Raw genomic sequence first — 11,778 nt, forward strand, 5'->3', positions numbered from 1 at the left:
ACCAAGGCACGAGATATGAGAAATGTCATGACAACAGGAAGATCTTTAGAGCCTAAAACATCTGCAACCGAGTGGAGAGCTAATGCAATACCCTGTCTTCCAAGCCAGTTTGTATCTCCGAATTCAACTCCATGACCAAGATCTTGAATGTACAACGAAAAAAGTGTAGAGAGTGTATCCTGCCATGACCATATTAACAAAATTTATTTAGCCAGTGCCACAATAGATATTCTGGTGCCTCTGCAATGACACTAGTACACAGATAATGCAGCAAAATTCGCAATACTTGAGACTTACTTGTATTTTGTCTGGATTTTCATCCAATGCAGCCGTCAGAGCCTCAGCTGCAGCAGCTCTGACATTGTGATTTTTATGGGAAAGTGCATCAAAAATGCCAGAATAATCAGCACAAACATCAAAACCAAAGCGATCCCATAACTCCTCTGCTAATTCAGCTACCGCCTAGATAAAGTATGTGTGTCATAGAGTGCAAAAAAATTAGGATTCTTGCAAAAAAAAGTTGAAAAAAAATCAATGATGTAAGAAGGGCTAATGGTAGCATTTAGTAGGAAGGTGTTACCAACCTTCTCCGGGTCATGAACAGCAATCCAGAGGCTGGTTGAAACCTGCAAATCCCGTTGTACAGAGTGGCTAGGAACACACTTTATAGCAGTTAAGCAGGCAAGCCTAACATGCACTTCTTTTGCATATACCCCAATAAGAGCCTGAATAAAGAAGAACAGTGTAAGAATTAAGAAACAAACTACTAAGCTTTTAAATGAATTAAGAAATAACCTGTGCTAAATCATCACGTTTAAGACCCAGGCACAACTCATTCAGCATAGGTCCAACTGAAGGATGATAAGCAGGAATAGTACTTAACACATGATAAAGAACCTAGCACCACCCAAAAAAAGTTAGTGAAAATAACAGGAGAAAAAGGCAATGCAAACAGATATTTCAAAGAAGAGTTAAGAATATTTAACTGATAACATTCTAGGTCGAGGTAGAGGTAAAATTGGATCCATATGCATAGATAGTATCTGAAGCACATCATCATGTAGAGATGTCTTTTTCGAAGAAAGAAGGATCCTCTCCATTATCTGACCAGAAATGAGTACATTAATGACAAGAAATTGGGGCAAGGGAAAAGCCAAGAGGAACAGAAGTTAACTTATCATAGGACTACTGATGAAATTGAAGAAATACCGGAAAGACAAAAGTAAATGAATCTGCTGGAAGAGGTCCCATTCTGCATGCAGCTGTCAGCCCAGTTACAATTTTTTCAAAGAGGCCAGATGGCGGCCTCTTTTTGCTATCTTCTTCCATAATAATCACAGGCATAAGGTCCAAAACTGCTTCAAAATCTTCGACAGACATTACATGGATAGCAGCAGCAATCTCAGTCGCCCAATTGCAAAGCGGAGGGGCTGTGCAGCGAGCTAGCCTCAACATGGCACAAAATGCAGCATCACTTACTATTGGAGAACTTAGCAACGGTTCAATATAATTTACCTGCAAGGAAAACCATCACAACAAGGTCATATCTGGAAAAATATTAAATAAAAACCAAACAATACTAATAAATATATGCTTTACTAGACAATGACTCACCAAATAGATATTAACATAATTTTTAGTTGCATATCTAACAGTCAGTTCATTAGCCAGTTATCCCTTGTTCACCTCTGTTTGGCTGTCCAAAATGTGTACCACTGTTACAACAAGACATAACACTAGGCCTAGGGCAGACGTCCATCTAGGCTAAACCCTTTCAAATTGAACATTTTTAATATACCTCGTGTCGTTAGAAATAAAGGGAAGAATTTTTGTCCAATTCACCTACATTGATAACTTATATACAAGCTACTTGACATTTTTTGGCAGCTTTTGGGCTTAAATACAAAGGCACTACAGAAGGTACTGTTTGGGAGGTTTTATCAGCCACGTTTGATACTGTGATGAAGCACAATAAAAACATGGTGTATGTATGGTAACAGAAATAAAAAGCTGGACAATGCAGATAGGATTGCTAACCAGATGAGGAAGTTGACCGTGAGTGAATACAGGATTAGCAATAGCCAATTCACCAAGAGCATCCAACATTAGCGCAAGATTCTCCTGCACATGTCCAACCTTCTCACGTATAGATGCTTCCTCCTTCAATTGCAACTCCCTGGCCTCCTCTTTTGCAGTCTTAGATTTGTCAACAGGAGCTGCAAGATTGTAAACATGAGTTTTATCGAACAGAGAACTAAACAACCTGTTCAAGAAACAACAGCCGAAATACCTGTCTTTTTTGTAAATTTCCCAGTTTCTCTCTTGCCAATGCTAGAGGATTCTCTCTTATCACTTTTTGCAGGCTCCTATAAAGTATTGCGAAGCCAAAATCAAGATTAGTATACAATATCACTATATTATGATGAGCCAGATGATTCTAGCTCCACAGCATTTGTAATGACGTAATAAGGTGCCAACGTGATATGGTTAAGCTATATTTTATCCGTTACGTATGTTTTTTCCACAACCTCACCGTGGTTAAATATTCAAAATAAAATGATACAAAATATCATGTCACAGAAACTAACAGAGAAAAGCAACATGATGTACTGAAATACAAACTTAATAAATCTTGCCCTACAGGATATTTTTTACTTTTTTATCCTCGGAAGTAAAGAACAAGAATTACCGCATCTTGACCATCATATGCACGAAAACGTCCCTTTGCAAGCTTTGTATTTTTGGAAGCAACAGCCTCAGCAACATAAACTCCTTGCTCAGTTGACAGCTGCCCCTCCGAAGTAAAGAATATCTACAATGGGTTAAGAATAACCTTTCAGCACACTCCTACAGTAGGGTTATCCACCCTAAGAGAGGAACCCGTTTGAAATAATAAGAGTTGATGAAGGCACGAAAATAACAAGTACAATGACGTCGCATTGCATAAATAAGGCTCAACAGAACCTTTCAAGCATGAAATATATCAGAAGGGTAGAGCTGTGTGTCATGACATGTAATTATACAGAAACCAGCGCTTAAGTCACCAAGACAGGTCAAGGTCAGGGTTAGCATGACAAAATTACATTAACCCATTTTCAACCTAAGATGGGTCAGGGTTCGCATGACATAATTAGTACATCCATTTTTTGGTGTGGTAATACCTAATTAAGCTGACTATGGCTTGCAGAACCACTAATCAAGACAGGTCATTATATGAGAAGATGAGAACAGAAAAAAGATGACAGTTTCATCCATATTCAAAATAGCATTAAACATTGGTCCAAAATAATTAGGTGTGACCTTAGAAATAAATATGGAACATCATGACCTAAGTACTCCCTCCGGTCCTTTTTAGTTCGCATATAAGATTTGTCTGAAGTCAAACCTCGTAAACTTTGACCAAGTTTATAGAAAAGAATACGAACATTCAGAATGTGAAATCAACAACATTAGATGCGTCATTACTTTAGTTTTCATATTGTATAAATTTAGCATTGTATATGTTAATATATTTTCATATAAATATGGTCAAACTTTGCGAAGTTTGACTTCGGACAATTCTTATATGCAGAGTAAAAAGGACCGGAGGGAGTACATGGGCCAAGTCATCACCGTAAGACTTTGATATCTTCTCTATTCAAATATAATTATCATTAAGCTCACAAAGTTCACCTTGATATCATTTTCAGAGAAGCCATCGTGCAAAGTGCGGTCTGGAAGCTCTATGAAGTGCTGGAAAATTAACAGTGTAAAGACACTGTTAGAAGAAGATATTACAAGCTTCATTTCAAACCCTGACTAGTAGAAAAAAATAGACCTTCTCAAACTCTACAAATGTATCATTGGGTGATATTGACATCAGCGTTGCTAATGAACATAGTGCTGCTCGCTGTTCTTGTTTGTTCGAACTAAATAGACCATCCTTTGAAAGCAATTCCTGAAAAGAAACTGTACTGGTCATCGACCCAAAACAAGCCGATGGTGCAAAGGGAAAATGTGGATAATAAAAGATACTATAACTGGGCTTCAAATAATTAAATATGGCAACCTAAGTACCTTGCAATAAAGCTGCGTGTTGGATAGGCCACTAGGGACCACCCAAAAAATGGTCGATTTTTCCCCATGAACCAGCCAAGGACATTCCCATTTTTTAATGTTGTTCATTTTAATATGTTTCTCAATCAAATTTTAAACAAACTAAATAATTCACATTCAACCATATGAATACATATAACTTTGCCAAGGAAACCAGAGCAACTCAACCTATTTTGTTATTCGCAAATTAACAAATGCAACTAGGTTACTCACTGATGCTTAAAACCCCAAATCATAGAAAGTAGCATGCTATAACAAACTGGCACTTGAAAATACGAAGGAAATCAACTGTTCTTACTAGCCCGTTGCACTTCTATACATATGATACTAATTTCAGAAGGCATCAAATCAAGGCTTAGTATCTGCCTTTGCAGTACCAGAACACTAGTGCACGTTAATAGAAAGTTTAAGATGGTAGCTGTCAGAAAATAAAGGTAAGCCTGTAGCATGTTCCAACTAAAATTTCAAATTTCAGAATTACCTTGCAGATAACTTTAATGTTGGGGAAAATTAAGTCAGTGAAGGAGATATTTTGTTGTTTCAGCCTTTTCTGCAACCTCTGAAATTAGACAAGCAGCCAGTTAGACAGATCAAAATGTGGGGAAAAGATAGCTAGCTGGATCCAACCTTCCATACACCAGCAGGAGAACCAGAGCTTGAAATACAAGGGTGGTGGGAACACAATATAAGTCGAGCATATGATCTCTGGCTATGGTCAATTGCATAAGGTGCAATCAAGAACAAGCACTTCACAAGGACCTCAGTAGATGGAATAAATGGTAGTTGTAAATCTCCAGAGCTATCCATATCACTGATTGGAAAAGATAGTGTCAGGGATGCAAATTTAGAGGGACAAGATGAAGAAGAAATATCGACAGTTCAACACAGCCAGAGCAAGATGTCTTGCAGAATGCAGTAGTGCACTACCTTTGTTTCAGTATCAACACTCTCTCTCCAACTAATGATAACCAACTGGTGAACAAGAACAGAAGATCTTCAGCCAAGGCACCGGAGCTTGAAAGGATGTTCTTAGTAGCATCATAAGCTATCTTTCTAACTGCCCAACTTGGATGGCAAACTAGATATATTAACACCTGCAGAAAGAAGAAGAAAAAAAGATTAGCACAGCCTACAGCCACATAACTGTATTCACAGGATAAATACTTCCTACAAAAGCTGGTGCACATATCAGGAGTTTAAAAAAATACTTTACATAAGCAAAGTCAAAACAGTTTGGAGCATTTTGCCCGTTTAACATACCTGTAGCAATGACTGGGTTGAAAAATATTCCTGGATCCTGCAGTTCAAAAGAAATATAAGTCGAGGGAAGCAAGAGGGTGCTGCTCTAACACATAAAATCCAATTTAAGAGCACGAGAGCAAGACCGAAAAAGATGATCCACAAGCAGTGATTGAAGAAGATCCACGCATGTTAAGCAATCTTCGTCTGTCAGTTTGGAAAGCTGCAAACAAGAGATGGAGTGTTTAAAGAATCAATTGCAACAGCTTCATTTTCAAGGTAGCGTCGAAAGATCTGAAAACTTAAAACTGTTATAAGAATTTGCCGATTACCAAACCATACACATCCCTAAAATTTGCGAAGTTGATAAATAAATACTTAGGGCCTCTTTGGTTTGCAGGATTTCAAAAACGTAGGAATGAGAGAAACGTATAAATTGAATGTCATGGCATGTTGAATCCTACATGAAATGGAAACACCGGAATCTGTAATAGATGTTGTTTGGTTGCACCACAGGAAAAACAAAGGAACTTTCCTGAAGGATTTGGTGTATGCCCTAGTTGAGTTGTAACAAAGGAAAATTTCCATGAGGTTGGACTCAACGGAAAATTTCCTCTAGAATTGCATGCGAAGTGGATCATAGGGAACTTCCAGTATAGTTTTCAATCTTACAAACCAAACTAGCACAATATGAAAAAAAATTGAAGGATCTAATTCCTTTGAACCAAAAAACGCCCTTAAATAGAGCAAACTACTTCAAGATTTACATCATGAACCAGTCATGCAAGGGCAATAAATATGGAGTCAAGATAATATACTATTTTCGTTGGAAACTTAAAGGACGTCGGAGTTACCAACTGAACAGAGATCAGTGAGGGTTCACTTTGAGCAATCAATGTCCAGAGCTTCTCCTTCACAATAGAACCATCTGCATATCCATTTAAATAATATTTATGAGAAAAGATAATTCAAAGTATAAATAAATGATCATCGGTATAATAGGAGTCATAGACATACCTGCTTTGGCATCAATAGCAGCAAGCCTCGATACTGCATAGAGTGCATAGATTCCATCCAACCGCTGTGTTGCCTTGCTGAAGCCAGTTTTTGACAACTGAATCAAATGATCCAGCAAATATGTAACCTGCGCACCCACAATTTTAACAATAATCAGTATGGATAAATAATAGTACGCACATTTCATCGGAGTCTCTTGTTTAAACCACTCTTTTGGAACAAAAATGGTAACTCAACAGGAAGATGGTTCTTTTTATAGACACCTCAAAGTAACTATGTTACCTTGGTCAGGGAATCAGACTTTCTGCATATGACTCGTATTAATTTTAGATGCCCCTTTCTTAAAGTGTCCTTCTCTTTCAATCCTGCAGTTATAAATGAAACAACATCTGGTTGTACAGCTTCAGATGATACTGAAGCCCATGAACCCAGAGTCGAGAGAGTTGCCAATTTCACTTCCTCGATACCTGTCACAAGATAGCAAAACCATGAATTTATGCAATAGGATGAGAGTATGAAGCACAAAATGGAACATTTGAACTTTACCATCACCCTTGTAACACGTTAGAAGAAAGCTGGATACTGAGGGGGCGAGTCTGCTTATTTGCTTGGAAGGAAATCTTGACAACTGCTCTAAAGCATTCAACATTCCAATCCTCTGGTATGGTAGTGATAGTTTCCCCTCTGAACCTGCCCAGATCAAGCTTGTTAAGATCTACTACCTCTGTACCAAAATATAAGACATTTTTGTAGGCTAAACTTTGATACGGAAGGAGTATATGAATTATATACTAGTACAAAATTTCAGTGTTAAGCACGAGTTAAGGTTGCAAATTTTAGAACATCAACTGGGGATAAGATAATATGAGAAGCTAACCAGTTTAAGAAAACAGAAATCTATATATGCCCTACCTCCTAAAATTGCTTTGATAGCATTGAACATGGAGGGTAGAGTGTCTGGATCGCTGGACTTATCACTTAATGTTCCTACAATATTCAAAGCATTATTCCTCCTCTCTTCATCTGAATGACGTGCCTGAGGCAGAATAACTGGCATGAACTCCATGGCATAATTGCTTAGATCCAAACGAACTGTCAATAGAAGATGTCCAATAGACTTTAGCACGATCTCAGGATTTCTTTTCAGCATCTTTATGCATGATGGGAGAATAACATTTTTAAAATCGTCATGCCCAATATCCACGAAAAGAGGCTTAAAAGCTTCACTGGCTGCTTCTGATGGACGGTCTTTTGAACTCAAGATGGTTTTGACATACAAATCAAGGAATACTTGCTGAAAAGAGATAGTAAATTGTCAAAAATGGAAGTAAACTTGGTGTTCAGAGGGGAGGAGGGAGAAAAGTAGGTTATAGGGTACCACAATTTTGGAGTGGTTAGATAAATTGACAACTTATAAATGATAAGTATAAATTGGTAGGCAAACAAGGATGGAAGTTTACCTTATATTCAGAGAACAATGACGATGAAGTAACAGTGAAATCCAGTATTAGATTTATGAATGCAGGAGAATCCTTTGTTGTAATCCTCAAATCTTTGACCTCCTCTATGTACATCTTATACATTCCAACAGACTGGAAAATGAAACCAAATAAGAAACTGCCAGAAGCTAATTCCACTAAGCCTATATGCTGCAGTTATTCAGTTATTTCTGGAAAATACCTCAGAGAAAAGACGGATGAATAGTTGCTTGCAGGTCCGACGCTGACGAAAAGAACCATTCATAAGGACCTGAGATAACACTGCCTGTGCATTGGCCAGTCTAGAGAAACCACCTTTAGAGAGTGTGGCAAACTGGGTCCATTTCAGAAGATAGCATGACCATCTGAGAAGCTTGAAACAAGCAAGAGGGCTCGTAACCTTCAGATTCTTTTCCATAGACTGAACAAGTGTAGCAGCAAACGTCTTCATAAAGGTGGATTCACTGAGAGCCCGAATAACCATATCGTCTACCGCTTTCCTTGAGGCACGGTCATCATATAAAGGCAATGTCTGGAAAATGAGATCAACTAACAATGCGGTATCTGACGGCGACTCTGCAGGGAAAACAGAAAAACCTATGAGAAATGCATTTATGTTTTTGTGTGTAAAAGAAGTAACCAAACATTACGCAATGAATGGCAGAGATATCAGTTTAGATGCACGATAAGAATGACCCGGCAGAGCCAAACAAACAAGATTAAAAGGTAAGAAATACCAGTTCCAACAAATTAATGGGCTAGCCACCAGAAAAAAGTTGCAGCCAAAATGCCTCAGGTATGTCACAAGTAAAAATATCTTAGCAATGCGAGAAACATATACTGAAATGAAAGATCTGGTGAGTGAGTCACAAAGGCATTATACATTATGACAAATAATCTCTTCTACTGTGATAACCTCCCATAATACATCCAGCAGGGTGCTTTATTCTTGTTGATAAGGAATGCATCTATGAACTGAATAATACTTCAATCACAAAAGAACCAGGTATATGTCAAGGGAGGAACACATTCTATTCTGGTAAAAGCTAGCTCAAATACAAGAAAAAGAATGGGTTCGTTGTTCAGCACTGCTGCCACTCGGTTACAGTTTGCAGATGAAGCAAAAACGAGATACAAAGCAAGGGGAATCTGAGGCCCAACTGGAGATTGTTGCTTTAGGGCAACCATTTGAAATCAAGCAGATGTAGTCACGGGTTCCTACAAGCTCTGTCCCCTTGGTTCAAAAATCTTACAGGGAGAAGACACCGATGCAATATCAAGCAAGCAACTCCAGAAGCTACCAATGACTCCCGCTTTACCCACCTACGGCCTACTTGTGATCTCAACAGCTAACGTCCCACTGCAGCTCCCGGACAGGAGCGGAGCCACCATACAAACTTCGGGTCCATGTGAACCCAACAAAATTCAGCAAACACAATACAAATCACTACCGATTTTGAGACCTAAGCCAGTAGTTTTGTGGAGCTGACGCCTATGCAGTGGGTCTGACCCTATGGTCTTGCCTGCTCGCGGATGATAACACGAGCAGCAAAGGCATCCACCCTAATCTCGGCCTCGAGTCCGCCATGGCGCAACGAGCACATCAGCACACAGGAACGAAGCTACCAAGCTACGATCCGCCGCAAGTCGAGCGGAATTTAGCAAACACACGAACACGCAGCACATCGCGGGAGAAGGGGAGATCCGGTTCTCACGTATCCAGGGCGAACCCGCCCGTCAACACTACGAAACATTTCCGACCGCGGAGCCCGCCTCGCTGCCAAAAGCAGGGAGGGAGCACGGGAGCGAGCGGAGGCGCACGGGAGGCTAATCTGCGGGCGGGCGGGGCGGAGCGCGCGATCCCTAGGGAGAAGCGCGGGGAGAGGGAGACGGCGCGCGCCGGTACCTGTGGCCTTCGCGAGGAGAGGCGGGAGGGTGTCGCGGAAGAGGCGGAGGCGGCGCGTCGCGGACGGGGTGGAGACCTCGGCCGCGGCGGCGCGCAGCGCCTCCTCCGGGGCCGCGTCCTGGGCGACCATTTCGCGCGGGCCGGCGCGCTCGCGTGGCAGCGGCTGGGCGGGGAGGGAGGCCGAGATGGAGCGGAGTGGCGTGGTGTGGTGCGGCCTGCGGCGGCCGAGGGAGGGGAGGAGGATGGGGGAACGCTGCGCAGGGTTGGGACTTGGGAAGGACTACGGCGCAGTTGTTAGGGGTTTTGGACTGGCTGCTGCGTGGAGCCCACTCGTCAGGGCGTGATTGGCTTGGCGTTCTCTTGTTTATTCTGTGGGGGTACGGGGGTATTATTTTTATCAAACTAGAGGATCCTATTTTGCCCATTGACCCCCAAAAAAAACTTATTTCGTCGCATGGCCCTTATTCACGCCTGATCAGCACGCGTCTCACGTGCACATGGCCGTGCCGCCCGCAAAGGCGTCTTTGGCCGACGCCAGCGTGGAAATCCTTGCGCCCCGTGCCAGACGTGTAGCCACAGTACGTGAAGAGTTTTTTCTTCACGCCCCAGGACGCGCCCCTGCTGGTGGCAACCACCAAACGCGCCCACCCAGAAGACATTGCAACAAGTAACACACCAGATCATTTAGGGCGTGTTTGGCTCCAGTTTGAAACAGTAGTCGCATTGCATGTCCTTCTTAACCCAGTCTGGTTGAGAAAAAACAAACCCTAATACATCATATGCAATTTGATTGGTTGCCTGCATCCCTAGTCCTTGCATTAGGTAATACGCAAGTGCACTTTGTTTGGTTGGCTGCATTGGCCCTAGCGGTACATGAACACGGTGTTTGGTTGCATACGGCGTACATGTTGTGCTTACCTTGTATCCTAGTTGGTGAGCTTACCCATAATGATCACACCTAGCACACCAACGCCACAACACAGCAATAGTGACGAACTCGGCGAAAATGATGAAGTTCTTCAGCTTCAGGCCGAACTGACGATCCACCTTAGCAGCTTCCACTTTGACAGCTCCAACCTTGGCACTGTCGACACTGTTGCCTCCGTGCTTTCGCACCCAGGCGGAGTAAGCTTGTTCTGCGCCTGCTTAGTCTTAAACCCTCTATAGTTGTTGTTGCTATACGATGCCACTTGTGCATTAGCTTCTTTTCATGAACTATAAACCCCTGGAACCTCACCAATGAACACAGCATACCACTTGCCCTAGCAATGCACAAGAGCAAGAGATGAAGCAGCAAATCAATGGAGCACAAGTAGCAAGCAAAGTAGCACACAAACAATAATGGAGCAGAAGAGAAGTAAAGCATGCATGCATGATCATACGGCATAGCAAGTTCTTCCTAACACTACCTTGGTGTTAACCTACCACCACATCCAAAAGAGGGTGTCGTCCTACCACCGCAAGTTCACCGTCACCGTGAGGGGTTAGTATATACCACCTCACCAAAATATACAGACCATCAAATAGTTTTTGAGCCCTAGCTACACAAAATGTACGTCGTCATCGTCATCGTCGTCGTCGTCGCCACCACCATCGCCGTCGGGGATCATGCACGCTCACAGGCAGCACTACTCTAGTAGTAGTGCTTGCCCAGCCAGCTCCTGAGCCACAGCACCCTGTGAGCGTCGGCATTGCAACGAACCCAACACCCTGGGCCTTGTTGTCAAGCAGTGGGCTGAGAGCTGCCATGAGAGCCTCGTCGCTGAAGCCACCCTGGGTCATGACAGCGCCATACAGGTCAGGATGGACGTCGAGGGGCTTGCACTCCCTGATGGTTGTTGCCACCTCCTTCACCGCCTCAGTCATGCTATAGAAGACATTGAACTCCTCCTCCATCAGGCCTCCTCTCTTCCTCTTCCTATCAACGGGGTCAAATGGCTTGTCGAAGGGCTTCGTAGCGGGCTTGTCGGGGCCATAAAGGATCTCGATATCCGGGGTCCCAGGGAAGTCAGGCATGGGAGAACCAAGAGGCTCCCCCGAGCC

At 42.2% G+C, this 11,778-nt stretch overlaps 1 protein-coding gene across 1 annotated transcript in view; it reads right to left on the reverse strand.

The window, feature by feature from the left end:
* Nucleotides 1-10,041, reverse strand: part of LOC123087065 (protein ILITYHIA) — a 23,855-nt gene extending 13,814 nt beyond the window's left edge. Inside the window, exons 1-24 of the mRNA XM_044508966.1 lie at nt 9,736-10,041; nt 8,032-8,405; nt 7,812-7,943; nt 7,264-7,645; nt 6,898-7,041; nt 6,634-6,818; nt 6,352-6,478; nt 6,189-6,262; nt 5,481-5,557; nt 5,356-5,392; nt 5,023-5,189; nt 4,723-4,906; nt 4,577-4,654; nt 3,818-3,937; nt 3,673-3,732; nt 2,690-2,812; nt 2,291-2,366; nt 2,038-2,216; nt 1,210-1,515; nt 987-1,103; nt 796-897; nt 585-725; nt 298-462; nt 3-179 (exon numbers count right to left, since the gene is read on the reverse strand). Coding sequence (XP_044364901.1) covers nt 3-179; nt 298-462; nt 585-725; nt 796-897; nt 987-1,103; nt 1,210-1,515; nt 2,038-2,216; nt 2,291-2,366; nt 2,690-2,812; nt 3,673-3,732; nt 3,818-3,937; nt 4,577-4,654; nt 4,723-4,906; nt 5,023-5,189; nt 5,356-5,392; nt 5,481-5,557; nt 6,189-6,262; nt 6,352-6,478; nt 6,634-6,818; nt 6,898-7,041; nt 7,264-7,645; nt 7,812-7,943; nt 8,032-8,405; nt 9,736-9,865 — 3,657 coding nt within the window. The 5' untranslated portion in view covers nt 9,866-10,041. The remainder of the gene's footprint in view (nt 1-2; nt 180-297; nt 463-584; nt 726-795; nt 898-986; nt 1,104-1,209; nt 1,516-2,037; nt 2,217-2,290; nt 2,367-2,689; nt 2,813-3,672; nt 3,733-3,817; nt 3,938-4,576; nt 4,655-4,722; nt 4,907-5,022; nt 5,190-5,355; nt 5,393-5,480; nt 5,558-6,188; nt 6,263-6,351; nt 6,479-6,633; nt 6,819-6,897; nt 7,042-7,263; nt 7,646-7,811; nt 7,944-8,031; nt 8,406-9,735) is intronic.
* Nucleotides 10,042-11,778: the final 1,737 nt, after the last annotated feature.

This window comes from Triticum aestivum, chromosome 4A (genome assembly GCF_018294505.1).
Source record: "Triticum aestivum cultivar Chinese Spring chromosome 4A, IWGSC CS RefSeq v2.1, whole genome shotgun sequence".
In the NCBI taxonomy this organism is placed as follows: domain Eukaryota; kingdom Viridiplantae; phylum Streptophyta; class Magnoliopsida; order Poales; family Poaceae; genus Triticum; species Triticum aestivum.